We start from the raw sequence: 24143 nt of genomic DNA, 5'->3' as shown, positions 1-24143 counted from the left end.
GGAGCCTTCCCTCTGGAATCTCTTGAGTACTCATCAGGAGTGGAAGTGGAGAGAAGCTCGTTGGCTGCGATGACCATGGGATCCTGTGCCCTGACCATGTAGGTCAGAACCTTGCGTTTCAGACAGGACGCAAAAAGATACAGATCCGGGTAGCCCAGTTAATTGAATACTTCTGGATGAAGAGACCACTCTCCCGGATCTATTCCTTCTTGGCTGAGGAGGTCTGTGGACCGCTGGAATATGCTGCTCCGCCCACAGCAGGATTCAAGAGCACTCCAACAAAGTCGTCCGACTCCTGGTTCCGTACCCGGATGATTAAATAAGCAATCGACAAGGAGCGGTCTGTGTGGATCTGGACCAGCTGACCCTGAAGAAGAGTCCAACAGTAGAGGACTAAGTACGTGGCCTTTAATTCCAGAAGTGTCCTATACCACGTGCAGGCCATAAATTGCACCCCACCCAAGCAGACTGCATCCGTTGAGACGACCAGCCACCAGAACAACAACTGTCAACTCCTGGAACACCCATCAGAGCAGAATAGATTTTTCCAGGAAGTCTTGAGAATTGTCGCAGCGTGAGGAATTGCCCCTGGAGTAAGCAGAAACAGAAATGCACATATGGCACGGCCTCAAAAGGTCAACACTATCCTGCCTAGCAGCTGCATACAAAAAGATAGGTGGGAAAGGTAGCCTCCTTTTGGAGGCAAGGTGGCCCCCAATTTTTTGTTGGAACACTCCCTCTTCTGTCTCTGGCACTTCTACACCTCTTATGGGATCTACTATGAGGGGTAGACTAAGCATTGTCCAAAAGAGGGGAAAGAGATCCCCTAAACTCCAAAGACTGGTATAGTGGGTCCTAGATTGCAAGCACTGAGGACAGAATGTGGTAGCGTGGCCACATGAAAACCTTATATTCGAAGCACCACACAGGCATAGTATGTAGCCATGCCCACCTGTATAGGCCGCTTTGTATAATCCTCCCAAAAAGAACTGACAGACATTGCTGTTTGTCTTCTTTCTTCCTCCTCCTCTAAGAGAAAGTGAACCCCTGGGGAAGTTGCACAAAAACCATATAGCCGAAAGACTGGTCTACCAGACCTCTGGAGCAGTCTTTCCCTGTATACCAAAGCAGGAGAAGATGGTTCCAATTGACAAGCTGAATAGCAGAGATCAAGTCCTTAGATAATTTGAAAATGGCACCAGCTCCAGCAGATCAGTCCTCTTGAAACATTCACCTGGTCCCCAAACCGGCCTTCAAGAAGACATCCCTCCAATCAACCTATGTTGTGGAGGAGGGAGGTGGGAAGTCAAAATCTAGCATTTGACAGGCAGGGCGTGCAAAAAAAAAAAAAAAAAAAAAAGTGCCAATCTCCCTAAAAAAATAAATAATCACTCACCCCTCTAGATATAGGGTCTCCATATGCTAGGACCCCAAATGGTATAGGTGGGAAGGGGAAATAAATAATTACCTGTTCACCCCCTGGAGTCTTCAGTGTACGCAGGGTCAGCTCCTCAGTAACCTTGCACGCACAGTGGGGTTACTGGCTTTGTGGATGCAAAAGGCAAAAAAAAATAAAAAATTAGGAGACCTGCGGAGAGGGATGTTTAGCGCAGAGCAGGGCCTGGCACCTGCAAGGAGTTGACTAGGCTTAGAACAGCCCAACAACCCACTTGCAGCTAAGGAGAGAATAAAAAAAAAATAATTATTTTTTTTGCAGCAGACCAGAGTATCAGGTCATGTCTGCCTCCTACAGACACTAGGCTAAAATATTAGCCAGTATCTGTGGGAGGGTATGGCCTGCCTGGGCCAAGACTCTTTCCTACCTTGTGTTGCCTCCTAACGACAGGGGCTATACCTATAATGCGGTGCTCCCCCAAATGATATTAAAGAGAAAATTCCACCAGTTTTTTTTGGTTCAGTTTTTACGAGATTCGGTGTCTGGAAAAAGGCACATACATACATGTGTACAGATCACAGGGTGCAAATGGTTGGCATGGCAGGCTGGGGGCCTGATGAAGGCCCCCAGGTCTGCTATATTTGTACTCCTATGAAGCCCTGCTTCCGGCAAGGCTTCATAGGAGACTAAGTATAACAATATACTGCAATATATACTATATACAATATACTACTAATATGAAAAAAAAAAAGTTGCATACAAAAGTTTAGAGATCACTCGATCTATATCCATCTATATAAAAAAAAAACAACATCTTTTCCCATCCCCCCCTAGCCAGAATAAGGGAGGGGGGATTGTGTGATGACACTAGAGAGTGTGCCCACCCCAAATTTGCAACATAAATCATGAGGTTGCTTTACCAGTGACCATGCTGCAATTTCAGAAACTGCTCCCTCTAGTGACCAGCACATGGAAAGGTTATAAATTAGAATCTAATTTATAATATTTCCGGACTTGTGAAAAAATTAAAAAAAAAAAAAATGTGTAAATCACTTAAATAATAACTATTTAACTAAAAAAAATAAAAACATTTCTAGCGACACATTCCCTTTAAAGACCCAACCTACTTTGGGCCTTAATCACCAGATTCTCAAAGCCCTATCTCCTATTGCATGTGATCGGCGCTGCAATGTAGATAACAGTAACGTTTTGTTTTTTTTTTCAAAACTTTCATTTTTGGCCAAGTTATGAGCTATTTTATATATATGCAAATGAGGTTTGAAATGGACAACTGGGCATTTTTTTTTTCGTTATGTCCACCTGGGCATCTATTGTGTTTTTAACTGGGCGTGTTTACGTGTATGACGCTGACCAATCAGTGACCAGTCATACACTCCTCTCCATTCATTTACACAGCAGCGATGTGCAGCCACATACACAGAGATTAACATTAATCAAGTGTCCTGATAATTAATACACATGACCTCCAGCCTGGACGTCATGTGTATTGAGAATCCTGACACTTCTGAATCTTTTCTGTGAGATTTCCAACAAGTGAAACGAAATCTCGTTTACCTCCGTAATCTCGCGAGATTACGCGTGGCTTGCTGGAATCTCACAGAAAAGATTCAGAAGTGTCAGGATTCTGAATACACATGACGTTCAGGCTGGATTGTCATGTGTATTCATCAGGACACTTGATTAACGTTAATCTCTGTGTATGATGCTGACTGGTCAGCGTCATACACGTAAAAAACACGCCCAGTTAAAAACACAATACACGTCCAGTTGGACATAACGAAAAAAAAAACGCCCAGTTGTCCATTTCAAACCTCATTTGCATATAAATATAAAATAGCTCATAACTTTGCCAAAAATGAACTTTTTTTGAAAAAAAACAAAAACGTTACTGTTATTTACGTTGCAGCGCCGATCACATGCAATAGGAGATAGGGATTTGAGAATCTGGTGACAGAGCCTCTTTAAGGCTCAGAGCCCATTTTTCAAATCTGAAATATTTCACTTTGTGGTAATACATTCGGAATGCTTTTATCTATCCAAACGATTCTGAGATGGTTCTCTCGTGACACATTGGGCTTTAGGTTAGTCGTAAAATTTGGTCGATACAGTAAGTTTGTGAAAAAAAAAAAAGCTACATTGAGAAAATTAGCATATTTTTTTTAATTTAAATGTATCTGCTTGTAAGGCAGATGGTTATACCATACAAAATATGTCCCATATGTCTACTTTATGTTGGCATCATTTTTTTGAACAGTCTTATTTTTCTAGGACGTTACAAGGCTAACGCCTCATTCACACGACAGGGTCCGAGTGTCGGCCGATAAAAATTGGCCGTTTTGCATCCGTTTTTTTCCGTCAGTTTTAAAATCGGATGAATTTCATTTAAATTTCTTGCCACACACAGCTCTCTGTAGATAATGCCACCCAGCCCCCTGCAGGTGATGCCACTCAGCCCCCTGCAGGTGATGCCACCCAGCCCCCTGCAGGTGATGCCACCCAGCCCCCTGCAGGTGATGCCACCCAGCCCCCTGCAGGTTGCACCCATCCCCTCCCCCCTTGCAGGAGAAGTCACTGACTTCAATGTCCATATATGGACAGTGTAGTCACTCACTTCTCCTGTAGCGGAATCCCCGGCCATAGAGTCGGGGATTCCGCTGCAGAAGTGAGTGACATCGCTTTGTCCATATATTGACAGTGTAGTCACGCACTTCTGTCTGTAGCGGAATCCCCAATCCCCAGCCAGGGATTGGGGATTCAGACTCCTACAGGGAGCAAAAAAAGACCCTCCTCCTCCTCACATGCACTCTGAGAAGGAGGAGAGAGCGCCCGAGCGACGGAATACATGGCCATCACTCGGGACACATTCCGGTGATGGCCGTGTATTACCCGGCCCCATAGACTTATATGGGAGCCGGGCAAACGGCCGAAAATAGGGCATGTCCCATTTTTTGACGGCCAGGTTTCCCGGGCCGTCAAAAAAATCAGTCGTGTGAATAGCCCCATTAGGGGTCTATTGTTCCTAATGCAGCCGGGTGCCGGCCGATTTATGAACGGCCGTCACCCGGCCGGGAAACCCTGTCGTGTGAATAAGGGCTAAGCACATAACCAGCAATTTCTCATTTTCAAGAAAATGTCAAGCCTTTTATTTTTTAGGTACCAGTTCAGTTCTGAAGTGGTTTTGAGGTGCCTATGTATTAGAAACCTTCATAAAACACCCCAATTTAAAAACTAGACCCCTCAAAAGTATTCAAAACTGCATTTAGAAAGGTTGTTTTTTTTAACCCTTTAGGCGTTTCACAGGAATTAAAAGCAAAGTGGAGGTGAAATTTGCAAATTAAGTAGACTAAAACACAGACCTCAGAAGCACCTAGTGCATTTTGGGGCCTTTTTTTTTTTATTAGAATATATTTTAGGTACCATGCCGGGTTTCAAGAGGTCTTGTGGTGCCAAAACAGTAAAAATCCCCCCAAAGTGACCCCATTTTGGAAACTACACCCCTCAAGGAATTCATTTATGGGTGTTGTGACCATTTATACCCCACAGTTCCACAGAACTTATTTGAATTGGGATGTGAATTTAAAAAAAATAAAATAAAATTTCCGATATGTAGTTTGCTCAAAATTTCTTATTTTTACAAGGAATAAAACACCACATTTTGTTGCCTAATTTCTCCTGAGTGCAGCAATACCCCATTTGTGCTGATAAACGGCCATTCGGGAACGTGGGAGGGCTCAGAAGGCAAGGATCATTATGTGTTCCTTGGAGTCCAGATTTTGCTGGATTGGTTTTCGGGTGCCATGTCACATTTGCAGAGCCCCTGAGGTACCAGTACAGTTGAAAGCCCCAAGAAGTGACCCCATTTTAAAAACTGCACCCCTTAAGACATTCATCTAAAAAGGTGTATTTTGACCCCACAGGTATTGTGTAAAAGATAATGCGTAGCAGATGGTGCAGAGTGAGATTTGCAATTTTCTATACATATGTGCCATTTCAGTGTCCGATCTATTGTGCCCAGCATGTGCCACCAGAGACATACACCCCATAAAATGTAATGTGGGTTCTCCCAGGAACAGCAATACCCTAAATGTGGCGGTTATCTGCTGCCTGGGCACATGGCAGGGCTCAGAAGGGAAAGATGAGGGGGATAAGCTGTGTAGAGTGCATCAGGGTAAATTAAAAATCAAGGGATGTATGATAAATTCTAAAACAATCTTTCATACAGAGCCCTGGTTTTTCGGGACACGTGACGCATTGGTATAATGTGTCCTTTCTTATCCCCCTCTTTGAGCAGACTGTACCTCTTCACTTTTTCCCTTCTTGCCAGTTTGGGGAACTTCTCCTGGAACGATGCGTGCGGCCTCGCTTCCAGAAGTACTTCCTGGTCCCTAAAGATTAGGTTCTTGATAAGCACCTCTTGAAATTCCAGGAAAGTTCCCCTCTGGCCTGTACATCGACGTAGCACGTACGCATTGTACAATGCCATCTGTATGATGTGCAGGGCCAGCTTCTTATACCACACCCTCGATGTCTGCATTGCGCTGTAGGGCTTCAGGACCTGATCTGACAAGTCCACCCGTCCCATGTACCTATTATAGTCCAGGATGCAGTCTGGTTTGGGGGTCTCTGTACTGGTACATGGGTACTTGTCCTTGTACTTGACAATATATTGCTGCTATATTGTGCCCTGCTCAGAGCCCCTCTGAGTGTTTGCCCAAGCAGAGTCTTAGGGAGGCCTCAGATTTCTTCTAGCAGTGCCGCATTCCATAGTACTTCTGGAAGAGAGGCAGTTGAAGAGTGGGACGCTGGTATAAAAATTATCCAGATAGAGGTGGTAACCCTGGTCCAGCAGTGGGTGCACCAAATCCCACACAATTTTTGCGTTCAATCCAAGTAAGGGGGGGGGGTGGCATTCTGGGGGCTGACTACTGCCGTCCTTCCCTTCATATATCCTAAATTTTATAGGTATACCCTTATGCACTGGCACAGCTTATACATCTTCACGCCATACCTTGCCCTCTCTCTTACTCGGCAGGTACTGGCGGAATTGAAGCCTCCCTTTAAAATGTACCAAGGACTCATCAACAGGAATACACTTCTCGGTGGTGTATGCTTGGGCAGACCGGGCACTGAAATGGTCTAATAGGAGTATCAGTTTATACAAACGGTCAAAACTGGGGTCGTCTCAGGGTGGGCACTGTTCATTATCAGTATAATGTAAGAAGCGAAGAATTGCCTCATAAGGCATCCTGGACATTGCCATGCGGTACATCGGGTGTGGTATAACAGGTCCTCCAGTATGTCCTAAAGGATGGCTTTTTCAGAAGCCCAATGTTCACGAGCAGTCCCCAGAACTTGCCCAACTCTGCTGCGTCTATAGGAGTCCACCTGTGGGATTGGGCACAAAATGATGTGGGGTTCTTTGTTATATACTGTTGGGCATATAAATTTGTTTGGGACACCATAAGCTCTACAAGTTCATCCGTGAAAAAGAACTTTAAAAAGTCCATCTCACTGAGCCCTGCCGTATTAAATTTTATCCCTGGGCTGCCCGTGTACTCAGGGATTTGGGGCTCGTAATGGTCTGGCGTGGTGGTCCAAATGGGGTCACTTCTCTCAGGGGTTTCAAATGTGGTGGAGGTCCTGGGGCGTCTACTAGGGGGTCCCTCTTCATCACTAGATGAGGAGGTTGATAAATAAAACAGAGTCTCGCCATCTGACAAGTCTGTGTAAGAGGCAAGAAACGCTTAGGCCTCGTCGGCAGAAAATGACCTTAGGAACATATTTTATTATTTATGTGTCACACGTGTAAAACAGACATCATTTTTTTGTTTTGTTTTTATTGAACGAGTGGACTTCCCTGACGCTATACCTAACTAGGGCAAGGGTTCCTAACAATAAACCTAGCTAGATTTTATGTGAACTTCAATGACACTAAACCAAACTACAGCAACGATTCCGACACTAAACCTAACTTATTCGGAGCTTTCCTGACGCTAAACCTAACTACCGTGACGGGTGCCTGACACGAGCTTTCCTGACGCTAGCAACTGATTTTATGTGAACTTCCCTGACGCTAAACCTAACTACGCTTTTTGATGGTTCCCTGACATTAACTAACCCTAAACTATCTGCTGACTTTTGTTTTTATTATATTTTATAAAAATAAAAAAAAATCCCCAGGGACCAAAATATGGCCCTGAAGACAAGTTGTCAGTGATAGAGATCACAGACCAAAAACGTGGGTGAAAAAGGGAAAACAAGGACAGGAGTGGAGGAGTGGATAGAAGGTGGGAAAAGTTTTAAAACTACTGCTAAACTTTTTTTCTAAACTAAACTGCACTGCCTCAACCTATCTCAAACTCCAACAGAGAACGGGTCTGGCAGGATCTGAAGTCAGAGCAGGAAATTACGTATAAGATCGCGGCTATTGGTCCGACGTCACTAACTAACCAATAGCAGCGATTGCGGTGGTGGGACCACTAAGATTGGTCCCTGCACACTGAGATGTGATAGCCTGCTGTCGGAAACAGCAGGCATCACAGCTCGATGAAATGCCGGCGGAAAACGGGAATGCATTTTACCCTGGACGTACTATTCCGGCGCTGAGCGCGAATGATGCACTTCGCGTGAGGGAATAGTAAGTCGCTGAGCGCGAAGGGGGTTAAGCCTCAAAGGAGGAGACTTTTCCATGACTATGTAGGAATGGGAGATCGCTTCCTTGATCCATCTTGAAATAGAAATCTTGCTTGACTGGTGACCTCTGTTTTTGCTGTGGAACTGAATTAACAATTGCTCCTGACATCTGAAAGATTTGGTTCGGTCTAGATATGTGAGGCTACATCTTCTGATATCCAAAGTATGAAGTTCCACCTCCTTTTCATTTTTAGGGGAACAGTAGAAAGGAGGAAGGGATATCTCTTGCGGACAGTGAAATTTGGACACTACCTTTGGAAGAAAAGATGGTAAGGGCTTTAGAATGATTCTATCTTCCAGGATGTTTAAAGGAGAAGAACTCTGCGAGCAGAGGTTATTGCTAGAAGAAAAACACAGTCTTCAGGGTTAGGAATTTCAAGGAAGCATCCTGAATTGGTTCAAAAGGATGTCTGGTAAGTGCGGTCAGTACTAAATTCAGATCCCACGGAGGGACTCTGGAAACAATTAGCGCCACCATACGAGAAGTTGCCCTGAAGAATCTCTTAACCCACGGATGGTCTGCTAGTCTCTGATACAGGAAGGCATGAAGAGCTGCACTATCTACCTTCAAGGTACTGGTTCTTAAGCCTAAGGCGAGAACGGACTGATTAAAGTCTAGGATAGTGGCTATCCTGGGTTGGAGAAAATAATCTGTTGAAGAGGTTCATTTCAGGAAGGAAAGTAAGGTTCTCCTAACTCTGTGGTAAATTTTGGAGGTGGATTTTCCTGCTCTTCAATAAGGTATCTACCACTTTCTTTGAAAGGCCCTTCTCTATCAACATGTTCTGTTCAACATCCAGGCTGTAAGATGAAGTTGGTTCACCACTGGGTGAAGGATTGGACCCTGGAACAGCAAGTCCGGACTGGGAGGTAGATGCCAGGGGGCTTCTTGAGACATCCTCAGCAAGTGTGGAAACCATAACCTCTTGGGCCAATATGGGGCTATAACCCTCGCTTTCTCCTCCAACACCTTCTTCAGTACCATGAGGATGAGAGGGAATGGAAGAAAGGCATATAGGAGTTTATCCCTCTAAGGTTGAGATAGGGGATCTACACCTGACGGATTGTCTTTGTAGGACAGGGAAAAGAACTTCATTGCCTTCCTGTTTTTCCCGTCTGCGAACAGATCCATCTCCGGCTGTCCCCATCCTCTGACAAGATCTTTGAATATATGCAGATTTAAACACCACTCCCCTGGAAACAAGGTCTGCCTCCTCAGGTAGTCTGCTACCTTACTTTGTTAGATGTATAGCAGTTAGAGACAGAACATTTTGCTCAGCCCAGATAAAGATTTTTTATTCTGATACCTGACAAAGGAGTCAGCTTCTCGTTCCTCCTAGTTTGTTTAGGTATGCTACCGTAGAGACATTGTCTGAAAATATCTGGATGTCTTTGCCCTTTAGTAGACTAAGGCTTTCAGAGGTTCCCAGGCCGCAGTTACTTCTCTTAAAGAGGCTCGGTCACCAGATTTCCAAACCCCTATCTCCTATTGCAGCTGATCGGCGCTGCAATGTAGATAACAGGAACGTTTTTATTTTTCCAAAAACTAGCATTTTTGGCCAAGTTATGAGCATTTTTATATTTATGCAAATGAGCCTTTCTTATGGACGTTTTTAATCTTATTTCCAACTGGGCGTGTATTGTGTTCGTTACATCTGGGCGTTTTTACTTGTTTTACTAGCTGGGCGTTGTGAATGGAAGCGTATGATGCTGACGAATCAGCATCATCCACTTCTCTTCATTACCACCCAGCTTCTGGCAGTGCACAGACACACAGCGTGTCCTCGCGAGATCACGCTGTGACGTCACTCACTTCCTCCCACAGGAGGAACGAGCGAGGACACGCTGTGTGTCTGTGATCTGCCAGAAGCTGGGTGGTAACGAAGAGAAGTGGATGATGCTGATTCGTCAGCATCATACGCTTCCATTCACAACGCCCAGCTAGTAAAACAAGTAAACACACCCAGATGTAACGAACACAATACACGCCCAGTTGGAAATAAGATTAAAAACACCCAGTTGTCCATAAGAAAGGCTCATTTGCATAAATATTAAAATGGTTATAACTTGGCCAAAAATGCTAGTTTTTGAAAAAGAAAAACGTTCCTGTTATCTACATTGCAGCGCCGATCACCTGCAATAGGAGATAGGTGTTTGAAAATCTGGTGACAGAGCCTCTTTAAGTTTGATGAAGCTCTTGATAGAGGTTTTCAAGAACCACGTACCATGTTTTAACCCGAATGGGCTCCCCAACCAGACTGGCATCTGTATTTATGACTACTGGGTACCTCTGTAACCACGGGACACCTCGATAAGTTTCTAGTGTCCACCACATCAGAAATCTTTGTACCCTGAAAGGAATCCTCCGCTTGTGATTTAGAGATTCCTGCTTCTTGTCCCAGCATGACAAAAGGAAGTGCTGAAGAATTCTCGAATGTCCCTGGGCCCATCTGACTGCTGGAATGGAAAAGGTTAGTAACCCAAACACTGACATTATCTCTTATAGAAGCCGATGTTCGATAACTGAAGGAAGTAACCTTCTGGAGTAGCACATCTCGCTACTCTCTTGGAAAAAGCGAAGTCTGGAGCGAAGTCTGAATCCCCAGAAATACCTTGGATTGCTCTGGTGTCAGGTCCGATTTCTCTAGGTTGATCAGCCAGCCCAGGGATGTCAAAAGCTGTTGCGTAGTCTTTAGATGACAACTTAATCTTTGATTAGATTCTGCTTATATTAATGGATAGTCCAAGTATGGGATGATAAATAACTTTCTGATGAAGATAAACCGTGAACTCCGCCATAATGTTGGTGAAGATCCTGGGGCAGACGAGAAGCCAAATGGCAGGGCCTAGAACGGAAGATGATGACACTTCAACCTTTAAGGTTAGTGCGAATCTCAGGAATCTTTGCGAGTCTGGATGTATTGGTATATGAAAGTAAGCATCCTGTAGGTCTATTGAGGCCATGAAGCAAAAGGCTCTGAGCAGATTGATGGTGGAAGGAATAGTCTCCATCTTGAACTTCGCCCTCACAGGCTTCAGAACACAACCTAGATTTGGATGCCGCGTGTCCTGCCCAGGAACGAAGCCTGATTGCAATTCTGCCAGAAGAGCGGAGAGCGGCTGTTCTAGCATTAAGCCTGACAAAATCAGGTGAAGCATCAGAAATGAAATCCACTGCCCTCTGAAGTACTTGCATGGAGGCTAAAATCTGGTCTCTTGGAGTTTTAGATCTTCGATCTACTAGTTGTTCCATCCAAATCTTTAAAGATCTTCCTGTACATATAGCAGCAATACTTTGAGGGCTGCTGTACTGGCCGCCCATGTTGGCTTAAGGATACACTGTCTTTTTAGCTATAGGGTCCTTTAATAATCCCATGTCCTCAAACAGTAGGCAAGTTAGTTTTGAAATTCTCACTACCGGGGCATCAATTTTGGGGGCTTTATCCCATTTCTCTGAATCTTCATCCGCAAATGAGTATTTAAGCTTGAAGTTTCTGGGAATAAATAGCCTTTTCTCAGGGTCTGTCTACCCTTTTTTAAATCAATTTCTTAATATTCTTTTGGACTGGAAAAACTAATCTCCTCTTAAGAGTCCAGTCCCTTAAACATTTGATCCTGTACAGACCTGGGCTCCTTGATATCCTCTATCTTCATAGTGGCCCTGAATGCTATGAGAAGCTGATCTGTGTCCTCTGCCAAAAATAAAAGGTCTTCCACTATTCTTATCTGACGAATGGTCAGTCTAATTCCCCCTTCTTCATAATGTATATCAGTCTGACCGCTCCTGTGGGAATAGACCTAGAAGTGGAAGGCATGGGAGACTGAGCGGCTCGGAGACCGCGCAGTATCATACTCCGATTTTGGAGATGGGACAGGGATTCCTCACAACCTTCTCCAAAAATCTTTGGCATAAGGCTTTATGTGTGGTAGGAAGTGATTTTTTGCAAATTCCACACTTAATATGTCTGATCTTTTGGATTCCCTCTTTACCTCAAAAGGAAAAAATAAACATAGTGGTTTTTTTTTGTCAATTATTTGAGGCTTTCCAGAGGGAGAGTGTTATATAAAAAATATATAACCACATTCTTACCAGACTAGGGGCTCCTGATGGGTCAGCAGATTGCACGGGACATCTTGGCCGAACTCAAATTCAGCAAGTAGCAGCCCTGAAAAAACTTACTACCCTGAGCTAGGGCTGGACGATTAATAGAATTAATTTGCCATTTCAAGTTGCCACGATTCTGGATTTGCCCAGAATCGTGAAATCATTACATGCCCCACCCCCATAGCAGGAGAGAAAAACAAAAGCTTAACTAAAAGACACGCTGCACAGCGCATCTACTTTAATGAATGCAGACAATGAACAGGCGCAGTGAGGGGACTGGGGTTTTCTAACTGTAACAGAGTCCAGAGATTGTTTTAGACAGAGTCCCGTTTCTCCTGGGCAGCTTCTTAACACATTCAGTTCCTGCTGCATTTCAAGGCTTAAGAAGCTACAGCTACCCTAAAGATTCTTAAGCCTTGAAATGCAGCAGGAACGGAATGGGTAAATTAAGTGGTTTTCTTTATCTTCAGTTATGTTAACCCCTTCCCGCTCCTTGACGTACTATTACGTCATGGCAGCTGTATCGTTCGCGCTCCATGCCGTAATAGTACGTCTCGGGAGTAACGGCCGTTTCGGCCGTCCTCCCGACACATACAGGAGCTGTGACGCTGCTGTCTTGTTCAGCAGCTGTCACAGCTCCTACAGCGGGGACCGATCGCTGTGTCCCCGCTGATTAACCCCTTAAAAGCTGCGTTCTATAGAGATCGCGGCTTTTTAGGGGTTAAGCTGCCATCGCCGGCCTGCTACACGATAGCGGCCGGCGATGGTGACTATGGCAACCGGACACCAAACAATGGCGTCCGGCTATGCCATAGACGGAAGCCTAGTGGGTCCTGACAACGTCAGGACCCACTATGCTTGCTGTCAGTGAGAAGCTGACAGTTCTAATACACTGCACTACGCATGTAGTGCAGTGTATTAGAATAGCGATCAGGGCCTGCTGCCCTCAAGTCCCCTAGTGGGACAAAGTAATAAAGTAAAAAAAAAGTTAAAAAAAGTTAGAAAAAGATGTGTAAAAATAAGAAAATAAAAGATTTAAAAGTAATAAGGGAAAAAGGGGGATTTTTACTTTTATCAGTCATTTATTATTAATAAAAATATATAAACAAATAAACTATACATAATTGGTATCGCCGCGTCCGTAACGGCCTGAACTACGAAATTATTTTATTATTTATCCCGCACGGTGAACGCCGTAAAATAATAATAAACCGTACCACAATCACAATTGTTTGGTCACTTCACCTCCCAAAAAATGGAATAAAAAGAGATCAAAAAGTCGCATGTACCTAAAAATGGTACTGATCGAAACTACAGTTCGTTACGCAAAAAATAAGTCCTCGCACGGCTTTATTGATTGAAAAATAAAAAAGTTCTGGCTCTTAGAATAAGGTAACACAAAAAGTGAATGATTTTTTACAAAACGTATTTTATTGTGCAAACTCCATAAGACATAAAAAAAACTATAAACATCTGGTATCGCCGTAATCGTATCACCCCGCAGAATAAAGTGAATATGTCATTTATAGCGCACGGTGAACGCTGTAAAAAAAAAAAAAAGAAAAAAAAAACAATAGTACAATTGCTGTTTTTTAGTCACCACGCCACCTAAAAATAGAATAAAAACTGATCAAAAAGCCGCATGCACCCCAAGAAAACTACAATGGATTCCTCAAGGGGTCTAGTTTCCAAATTGGGGTCACTTTTGGGGGGGTTTCCAATGTTTTGGCACCACAAGACCTGTTCAAACCGGTCATGGTGCCTAATAAAAAAAGAGGCTTCAAAATCCACTAGGTGCTCCTTTGCTTCGGAGGCCGGTGCTTCAGTCCATTACCGCACTAGGGCCACATGTGGGATATTTCTCAAAACTGCAGAATCTGGGCAATACGTATTAAGTTGCGTTCCACTGATAAATCCTTTTGTCTTATAAAAAAAAATGGTATAAAGAGGATTTTCTGACAAAAAAAAGAATGTAAATTTCACCTCTACTTTGCTCGAAATTTTTGTGAAACACCTAAAGGGTTCATAAACTTTCTATATGCTGTTGTGAATACTTTGAGGGGTCTAGTTTCTAAAATGGGGTATTTGATAGGGGTTTCTAATATATGGGCCCCTCAAAGCAACTTCAGAACTGAACTGGAACCTAAAAAAATAAATAAATGAGGCAATACTTTGCTTCTTACATTATACTGATAATGAGCCGTGCCCACCCCAAGATGACCCCAGTTTTGACCGTTTGTATAAACGGAGACCCCTATTAGACTGTTCCAGTGCCCGGTTTTCCCTAGCATTTACCCCCGAGAAGTGTATTTCTATTGATGAGTCCCTGGTACATTTTAAAGGGAGGGTTCAATTCCGCGAGTACCTGCCGGGTAAGAGGGCAAGGTATGGCGTGAAGATGTATAAGCTGTGAGAGTGCATCAGGGTATACCTACAGGTTTAGGATATATGAAGGAAAGGCCACCCCCAAACCAGACAGCATCCTGGACTACAATAGGTACATGGGAGGGATGGACTTGTAAGATCAAGCCCTGAAGCCCTACAGCGCCATGTTATGTGGTATAAGAAGCTGGCCGGGCACATCATACAGATGGCATTGTACAATGCGTACATGCTACGTCGATGTGCAGGCCAGACGGGAACTTTCCTGGAATTTCAAGAGGTGATTATCAAGAACCTAATCTTTAGGGACCAAGAAGGGGGGGCACCCAGTACTTCTGGAAGCGGGGCCACACGCATCGTACCAGGGCAACACTTTCCAGGAGAAGTTCCCCAAACTGGCAAGAAGGGAAAAAGTCAAAAGAGGTGCAAAGTCTGCTATAAGAGGGCGATAATGGATGACACAATATATCAATGTGACACGTGTCCCGAATAACCAGAGCTCTGTATGAAAGTGTTTTAAAATTTATCATACATCCCTTGGTTTATAATTTACCCCAATTTTACTTACCCTGATGTACTCCACACAGCTTATCCACCCTCGTCTTTCCCCTCTGGGCCCTGCTGTGTGTCCAGGCAGCTGATAACAGCCACATGTAGGGTATTGCCATACCCGGGAGAACCCACATTACAGTTTATGGGGTGTATGTCTCCGGTCAAAATGCTCACTACACCTCTAGATGAATGCCTTAAGGGTGTAGTTTTTAAAACGGGGTCACTTCTTGCGGGTTTCAACTGTACTGGTACCTCAGGGGCTTCTGCATACATGACTTCGCACTAGAAAATCCCCAGTAGGCCAAATGGTGGTCCTTTCCTTCTGAGCCCTCCCATGGGCCCAAACGGCAGTTTATCACAACAAATGGGGTATTGCGGCACTCAGAACAAATTGCGCAACAGAATGGGGTATTTTGTTTCTTGTGAAAATAAGAAATTTTCAGCCAAAACTACATATTATTTGAAAAAAATAATTTTGTTTTCATTCCCAGCCCAATTCAAATAAGTTCTGTGAAGAAACTATGGAGTCTAAATGGTCACATTACCCATAAATGAATTCCTTGAGGGGTGTAGTTTCCAAAATGGGGTCACTTTTGGTGGGTTTCCATTGCTTTGATACCTCTGAGGCTCTGCAAATGCGACATGGCACCCGAAAACCAATCCAACAAAATCTGGACTCCAACAAACATATAGCGCTCCTTTCCTTCTGAGCCCTCCCATGGGCCCAAACGGCAGTTTATCACCACAAATGGGGTATTGCCACACTAAGGACAAATTGGGCAACAAAATGGGGTATTTTGTTCCCTGTGAAAATAAGAAATTTTGATCACAAATGACATTTTATTGGAAAAAAAAAAATTTTTTTCATTTCAGAGCCCAATTCAAATACGTGCTGTGAAAAAACTGTGCAGTCAAAATGGTAACAACAACCCTAAATGAATTCCTTGAGGGGTGTAGTTTCCAAAATGGGGTCACTATTGGGGGATTCCTACTGTTTTGACACCTCAATACCTCTTCAAACCTGGCATGCTGCCTAAAATATATTCTAATAAAAAAAGAGGACTCAAAATGCACTAGGTGCTTCTTTGCTTCTGGGGCTTGTGTTTTATTCCACGAGCGCAGTAGGGCCACATGTGGGACATTTCTAAAAACTGCAGAATCTGGACAATACATATTTAGTAGTGTTTCTCTGGTAAAACCTTCTGTGTTACATAAAAAAAAAATGAATAAAATTGAAATTCAGCAAGAAAAATGAAATTTGCAAATTTCACCTCTACTTTGCTTTAATTCCTGTGAAATGTCTGAAGGGTTAAAAAACTTTTTAACTGCTGTTTTGAATACTTTGTGGGGTCTAGTTTTTAAAATGGGGTGTTTTATCAGGGTTTCTAATACATAGGCCCCACAAAGCCACTTCAGAACTCAAGAGGTACCTTAAAAAAAAGGCTTTTGAAATTTTCTTAAAAATATGAGAAATTGCTGTTTATGTTCTAAGCCTTGTAACGTCCAAGAAAAATAAAAGAATGTTCAAAAAACAATGCCAATCTAAAGTAGACATGTGAACTAGTAACTATTTTGGGTGGTATAACCGTCTGTTTTACAAGCAGATGCATTTAAATTCTGAAAAATGCAATTTTTTCAAAATTTTCTCTAAATTTTGCAATTTTTGACCAATAAACACTGAATATATCGACCAAATTTTACCACGAACATGAAGCCCAATGTGTCACGAGAAAACAATCTCAGAATCGCTTGGGTAGGTTTAAGCATTCCGACGTTATTACCACATAAAGTGAAATATGTCAGATTTGAAAAATGGGCTCTGAGCCTTAAGGCCAAAACTAGGCTGCGTCCTTAAGGGGTTAACGCCATAGCAGAGAGCAGTGTCAGTGGAGAAGCCTCAGTGCTGGTGACCTACAATGCAGTGGGACTTATTAGTTCTGGGTAGTACAGCTGGTAATAAACCTAAGACTTGCCACAGAAGTTATGTCTAAAGAGCAGTCATAAAGGGAAAGAGGTCACCACTGCAGTGCAACAAATTTATTATAGTTTACACCAGGCTAATTGTAACATAAGGACATGTTAAAGAGCCTATTACACTGGCTAATTCCCGTGTCCCAAGGGTCAGGAAACAACTGGAGACAGTAAGGAGGAGGGGGAATTTAAACTCCTTCCTGTTTCCTGTCCTTTTGGAGCCGGGGAATCCCTCGTGGTTGTGTAAACCGTGGGATTACATCATCATATAAGATGTTACAATACAATGGTACTCACACATTACCCACTATAAATCTCATCAATAGTTTTGAAAAAGGATGATGAGGATTATGATGAGTTGTGAGCTATAAGTCCTCATTTGCAATTTAGACGAATACATAACGGTTGTCTATAAAGCCATGTGCAGTTTGTACCTTTCAGAATAAAGACACTAAGCGGATATTGCACATGTCCAAACACTTTAATAACATTGGAATATACAGAAAGTCTGCTTTAAACGCTATAGTAGCAAAATAAACTTCGAAAATCACAGTGCATGGTGAGCATCCTTTACAACGGCAGACGTTGCCCAACTATGGTTGTTGCATGTGTTAGTTAAGTTGGAACAGGGGTAACAGTATGACCTAGTAAGGGACACCGTGTATACTGACTAAATAGTTTGTAATTATAGCTTTCAAACTAATAAAATGTATGTATGTATAAAAAAAAAAAAAAAACAACTTTTTTTTTTTAGAAATTCGCTTATCTTTCATATTCTCTGGAAACATTTATTGGTACCTTTTTATAACGGACACCTAGAAAACATGACCTTTTACCATTTTTTGAATGGGTGCATTTATCTTAAAAAAGTGCCAAAACGATTAGTTTTAACAGCACAGTTGTTACGAATTGTTTTCCTAAGTAGCAATATATGCTCTCAAGCAGATTAGGCTTCGTTCACATCTGCGTTGGGGTCCCGTTCTGACATTTCCGTCAGAACGGGACCCTGAGCAGACAGAAACCGACTGAAACCAGGTGGTTTCCATCACCATAGATTTCAATGGTGACGGAGCCAGTGCCCATGATTACAGTTTGTGTCTGTTGTGAACCGGACTCGTCGTTTTGTCGGAAGCAACAGTGTAGTCGACTACGCTATTGCTTCCGGCAAAACGATGGGTCCAGCGAACAAAAGAGACAAACGGAAACCACAGGCACCAGCTCCGTCACCATTGAAATCTATGGTGATGGGAACGGAAACAACCTGGTTTCCGTTGATGTCAGTTTGTCTGCGCTCAGGGTCCCGTTCTGACGGAAACCTCAGATGGAATGTCAGAACGGGACCCCAACGCAGAAGTGAACGAAGCCTTACCTTGACAAAATAAAGAACCCTTTTTTTATCTAAACTGTAATAGAAATTATTAAGAGGGAAAGTTTTGAATAAGCGCAGAACGGAATGCCTAAATGGCATACAATATTTCCTCATGCAATGAATACGTATTTAGCTTATATATAGCAAACTAAGATTTGGATGGAAACCCTAAAATAATCTAGGTTATCAAAACCTTTATCTATATTAACCTTGAAACAAAAGTACTTTACATCTTCTGACCAAATAATTGACCAGACAAGTTGGATATCTAGTGTTTTATAATAATTGCTACCTGTGTTTGCCAGACGTGATTTTATGAGCTTCTCCAATGTGTCATCCGGTATGGGACTCCCAGTCTTGTAATGCTTTGACATTCGCTGTAGCGATCCCCTCTCCCACACCCAATTCTCCAGCATCTGGGAAGGAGCTTCAACAAAATCTCTTTCCACGTGTGTTCCACTGAACATTGCGAAATCTGCCTGTGGCACATGTATGGCTTTAAAGTTGCAGTTTGAAAAACTCGAACATGCAAGACAAAATGAACCTGGTGGCACCTACCTCAGCACAGATCTGATGCATTACGTGTCCAAATTCATGGAAGTACGTCTCTACTTCATCATGCTGCAGAAGGGATGGCGCATCCAGAGTTGGTTTGCTGAAATTGGCAACCATTGCAGCTACAGATATCAGTCTGCTACCATCTGGTAGGAGACACCCAGGTTGTAAGCCAAAGCAAGCTGCATGGGAATATTTTCCTTCCCTGTGACAGATAACATTTTTAGAACAATATAAGGCCTTGTGTAATGGGAGTCATAAAATAAAAAAAAGAGTAATTGTGTTGCAGAGAAATAACGGAGCAAATCATGTCTTACCGAGGATACAAGTCAAGGTAGAACTTCCCCATGAGCTGTTCTGTATTTGCATCTCGTACAGAATACAAAGACACGTCCTCATGCCATACAGGAGCATCTTTTTCTAGCTCAAAAGTTAGACCCAGCAGCTCTTGGTAAATATCAAGCAGACCACAGGTCACAACTTCCATTGGAAAATACTCCTTGAGAAGGTTCTGATCTACGCTGTATGTGGTCTCCTCCACTTGGTTCATATAGTATCGCATGTCCCAAGCACTGATCTGTCCATCAAACCCAAGTCCTCTCTTTTCACATTCCTTCTTTTTCAGATCTAACATGAACGCCCTTTCCTTCACTCCCAAAGGCTTCAGTTTTAGGGATAATTCATCTAAGAACAAACATTGTGTTTAAATGCAGGCCATAATGCAGTGAAAAAGTCAAACCTTTTTTATGAATATATCCATTCATATATTAGAATTGAGCCATGATTATATTTTGGAATTTCATTAAGTTTTTTCAACAATAATTCCCTATTACACTGACAGAATTGATCACTCAAAGTGTGAGCGATCAAATGATTATTTTTTGAATAAGGGCAACCATTTTTTTTTTTTTTTAAATCAATAAAAAGATTAAATTAATTTTTTCAGGGGGGGGGGGGGCATGTGTACTGTTTTTTTAGTTACTCTAGGGGTCTTGAAGCAGCGATCCTTTGACAGCTTGTATAATGCTTTGGAATACATATTCCAAAGCATTACTGCCTGTTCGTGTATCACTGACAGGCAGACCTATTAGTTAATGCTTTTGGCAGTTGCTGATGGCAGACCTGGTGGGATTTGCTAGGCCCCCATCCGTTACGGTAACCCGTTAGCACCCCTTAATTGCTTTACAGGGTGCTTAAGAGGGAGCTTCCTCCCTCTGTCAAAACACCTTAAATGCCACAGGAGCCATTGACTGTGCCATCTAAGGCGTGAAACTGCCGAGATTCTGGCAGTTGCAGCTGGACCATGGCTGTCTATAAAGGCTGTGCTCCTGCCGCTGATCTCGTGGGTACAGTAAAAGTACCCACGAGATCCCAATGATTGATATCAGTCACAGGGCGGGAACCAGCACCCACTCGTGACCGAGGTATCAGTCATGGCTCATAAGTGCACTAGAGAAGAATTAGACTAGAAGGGAGAACTGTGCATTAGAGGGTGTGAATTTGAAGGTCCTAAACACAAAGACGATCACAAAATATTTTTCTTCTTCGGCTTCGTTCACGTATGCGTCAGGGCTTCGGAGCCCTGACGGACACAAACTGAAATCATAGGTTTCCATTAGCATTGATTTCAATGGTGACGGAACCGGTACCAATGGTTTCAGTTTGTCTCGGTTGTGCAAGGGTTCTGTCGTTTTGATGGGATGAATACCGTAGTCGACGACGGTATTCATCACGTCAAAACGAGGGAACCCTTGCACAACCGAGAAACTGAAACCATTGGCACCGGTTCCGTCACCATTGAAATCAATGCTGATGGAAACCTATGGTTTCTGTTTGTGTCAGTCAGGGCTCCGTTCCGACAGAAAGCTCAGATGGAACGGAGCCCTGACTCAGATGTGAACCAAGCCTTATATACACGTACTAGAATTTAACTCTGCGTTGCCAATCAGCACATTATGACAGCCATTAAAAGCACTGCATTGCAGAAGAATACACACTGCCTTACACAGCACTGGTATTGTGATCACTGAAATTTTCATGCATGGTTATTCTGGATTGGTGGCAATAATTTAAAAAAGGGCAAAATTGTATCATTGATTATTAACTATATTGGGAAATGTTACAACAAAGTGGCTTCAGAGGTATAGCATTTTACAGCAGGGGATTTCGCCTTATATGATTAAAATATACTCTTTTACAGAACTCTTTAAGTGGTGGGAAACATTTTCTTACCTAGAAAACCTGCCACGGTCTTGCTATTTGTTGCCATGTTCATCTCCAAAATGAAATCAGCATGAGTGGCAAACCCAAGTAAACTGCTTTTCTCTTCCCTAAGTTTCACAAGTTCTCGAAGGAGAGCATTGTTCTCCTATTGGAGTCAATTAAGAGTATTAAAGTGGCATTTTGGAAACTACAATGTCAATCAGGAAAAGGAAACATTTTCATACCTCTTTGCAACGGGAGTTAAAAGCTAACTCCAGCTTTTGCCTGGTCTCCGGGACAAAACATTTTTTCATCAGAGGGAAATAATGGGGATATTTTAAAGTTACTTTTAATTTTCCATCCTCTTTGTCCAGGGAGTTCAAGAAGTCATCAGGGAGGCCCCCTGTAAATTAGATTGAAGCTGTAAAAAGCACTTTAGAACACTTACAAAAAGCAAAAAAAATTGTCAACCTTTTTCTTAATAAATGTTGCATAAACGACATCGCCTTGGAGACCACACCCACATTTATCACGTTCCAAATTTGGCAAACAATGGAAAAGGTCGCACTGCCAGAGGATGGCAAATCAGTAGCGTAAGAACACACTGGGAAAAACAGAACACGAGAAGGACTTGGGTATTCTGGATACAAATACGCTAAGTGGCACGCAACGATTTTAGGATTTATAAAAAAAAACCTGTGAACCCAAATTTTTATTAACGATTCCATACATGAAAAGATCAATGAACACCCTCTCCCTCCCCTGCTCAAAATAACTTAGCGCACATTTTTATCAAATTGTGTGGGCCCACGTGCCACAACAAGGCGACCTCTGAGGTAGGCCCACACAATTTGATCAAAATGTGTGCCAAGAACCTCCCTATTGTAAGTAGATTTAGCAGTAATGCATATTTATTTATATTTTGTGGCTTAGGTGGCATTAGTGTTTGCAGTGTGCGGTCGTCATCTTTTGTGTGCTGTATAGATTTGAGGTCACAGGCGTTCTTGCACCTGTATACATGTGGTTTCATTTTGTTGGAAAGTGCTGTTCAAACTTGTGTTGTTTATGTGATTCATATATGCGGGGTTAGTGACTGCCACCATTTTTGATCTTGCATTCCTCCCATTCTGCCCTGGGTGATTTTAATTAGTTTAATGCTGGATCCTACCATCCCCAGGTATATATGTAGGCTTAGTCCCAGTTCTGGGTGTATGTGCAGCGTAGGTTCCCACCTCAGAGGTCGCCTTGTCGTGGCAGCTGGGCCCACACAATTTGATCAAAATGTGCGCTAAGAACCTCACTATTGTAAGTAGATTTCGCAGTAATGCATATTTATTTATATTTAGTGGCTTAGGTGGCATTAGTGTTTGAGGTGTGCTGTTGCCATTTTTTGTGTCATACAAGATACGTGTCTGCTTGTCTCAGACCTCTACATACTCCACACATCAAGCAAATGTCCCAAAGGGCGCCTCAGTATATATAATCATCATATCCCCCTCCATACATATATTCCATCCAATACACACTGGTATGTGAAAGGTACAGTACATAAATCCAAAACATAATATACATAGTGATATCATAGGAGGGCCAGAGACCAGCAGAAACTTTCACGAGCCCCACTCTATAAATCTGAACTCGTAAGTTCTCTTAGAGATTCAGGACCAGAGCAATTGTAGCAAGGTCAGGCGTATCCAACCAGGGAGCCCAGAGTTCTTCATAACGCTTAGATTTGCCCCTTCTCAAATATACACGTTTTTCCAGACGAAGTAAAGTATTGACCCTAGATTTAAGCTCTATGATCTAGGGGGAAGAGAATATATATATCAACAGTATATCCCAGGATACAAATAATCGGCTCCAAAGCAATAGTACACTTGTACACCTGTCAAATAAGATCCACCACCTGTCTCCAAAAAACCCTAATCCTAGGACAGCTTCACATAACATGTATTAGGTCAGCTCCAGTCTCCGCACACCTATAGCAACACGAGTCTCCTTTATATCCCATCTTATAAAGAAGTAAAAGGGTCCTATATACCCTATGAAAGATAAAGTTGTGGTAGTCGATACATTTCACTCAGGGACGTGTTAGGGACCGATTCTAAGATTTCCTGCAAAATCTCCTCACCAATCTGACCTAAGTCACACTCCCATCTTGAACCTCATATCAAGAGGCCTAGCTTTGAGAGTGGGATCTAAAAGGGATATATACAGCAAAGAAATTATGCCTTTAGCGTTTCCTGGCTGAGCCAAAACATTAACCCCTTAATGACCAGCCTATTTTAGACCTTAATGACCAGGCTATTTTTTACGTTTTTCCATCGGCTCATTCGAAGAGCTATAACATTTTTATTTTTGCGTCGACATAGCTGTATAAGGTCTTGTTTTTTGCGGGACAAGTTGTACTTTTTAATAGCACCATTTTTAGGTACATATTTATGGATTAACTTTTATTAACTTTTTTTTGGGGGGGGGGGGAAATAGAAAAAAAACGGCAATTACGCCACTCTTTTTTGCGTCCTAAATCTACGCCGTTTACCGTGTGGTATAAATAACACAATAAGTTTATTCAGCGGGTTGTTACGATTGCAACGATACCAAATTTGTATAGTTTTTGTATGTTTTATTAGTTTTACACAGGAAAAACGCTTTTTTTTCAAAATTATTTGTTTTTGTGTCTCCATATTTGAAGAGCCGTAACGTTTTTATTTTTTCTTGTATGAGGGCTTTTTTTTTTGCGGGAAGACTTGTAGTTTTTATTGGTACCATTTTGGAGTAGATGCAACATTTTGTTCACTTTTTAATCACATTTTTTTAAAGTCAGGATTCACAGAAAACAGCAATTTTTCCGTGTTTTTTTATATAATTTTTTACGGCGTTCACCGTGCGGGTTA

General features: G+C 42.5%; 1 protein-coding gene across 4 annotated transcripts in view; it reads right to left on the bottom strand.

Annotated features, from left to right (window-relative positions):
* Positions 1–24143, bottom strand: part of THOP1 (thimet oligopeptidase 1) — a 44947-nt gene that overhangs the window by 8359 nt on the left and 12445 nt on the right. For all 4 annotated transcript variants that reach the window (XM_075825290.1, XM_075825288.1, XM_075825291.1 and 1 more), the window contains exons 6-10: positions 21492–21649; positions 21277–21412; positions 19362–19728; positions 19048–19249; positions 18782–18968 (exon numbers count right to left, since the gene is read on the bottom strand). In XM_075825290.1, the coding sequence (XP_075681405.1) occupies positions 18782–18968; positions 19048–19249; positions 19362–19728; positions 21277–21412; positions 21492–21649 (1050 nt within the window). The remainder of the gene's footprint in view (positions 1–18781; positions 18969–19047; positions 19250–19361; positions 19729–21276; positions 21413–21491; positions 21650–24143) is intronic.

This window comes from Rhinoderma darwinii, chromosome 1 (genome assembly GCF_050947455.1).
Source record: "Rhinoderma darwinii isolate aRhiDar2 chromosome 1, aRhiDar2.hap1, whole genome shotgun sequence".
In the NCBI taxonomy this organism is placed as follows: Eukaryota; Metazoa; Chordata; class Amphibia; order Anura; family Rhinodermatidae; genus Rhinoderma; species Rhinoderma darwinii.
This window is presented reverse-complemented; position numbering and strand designations above follow the sequence as displayed.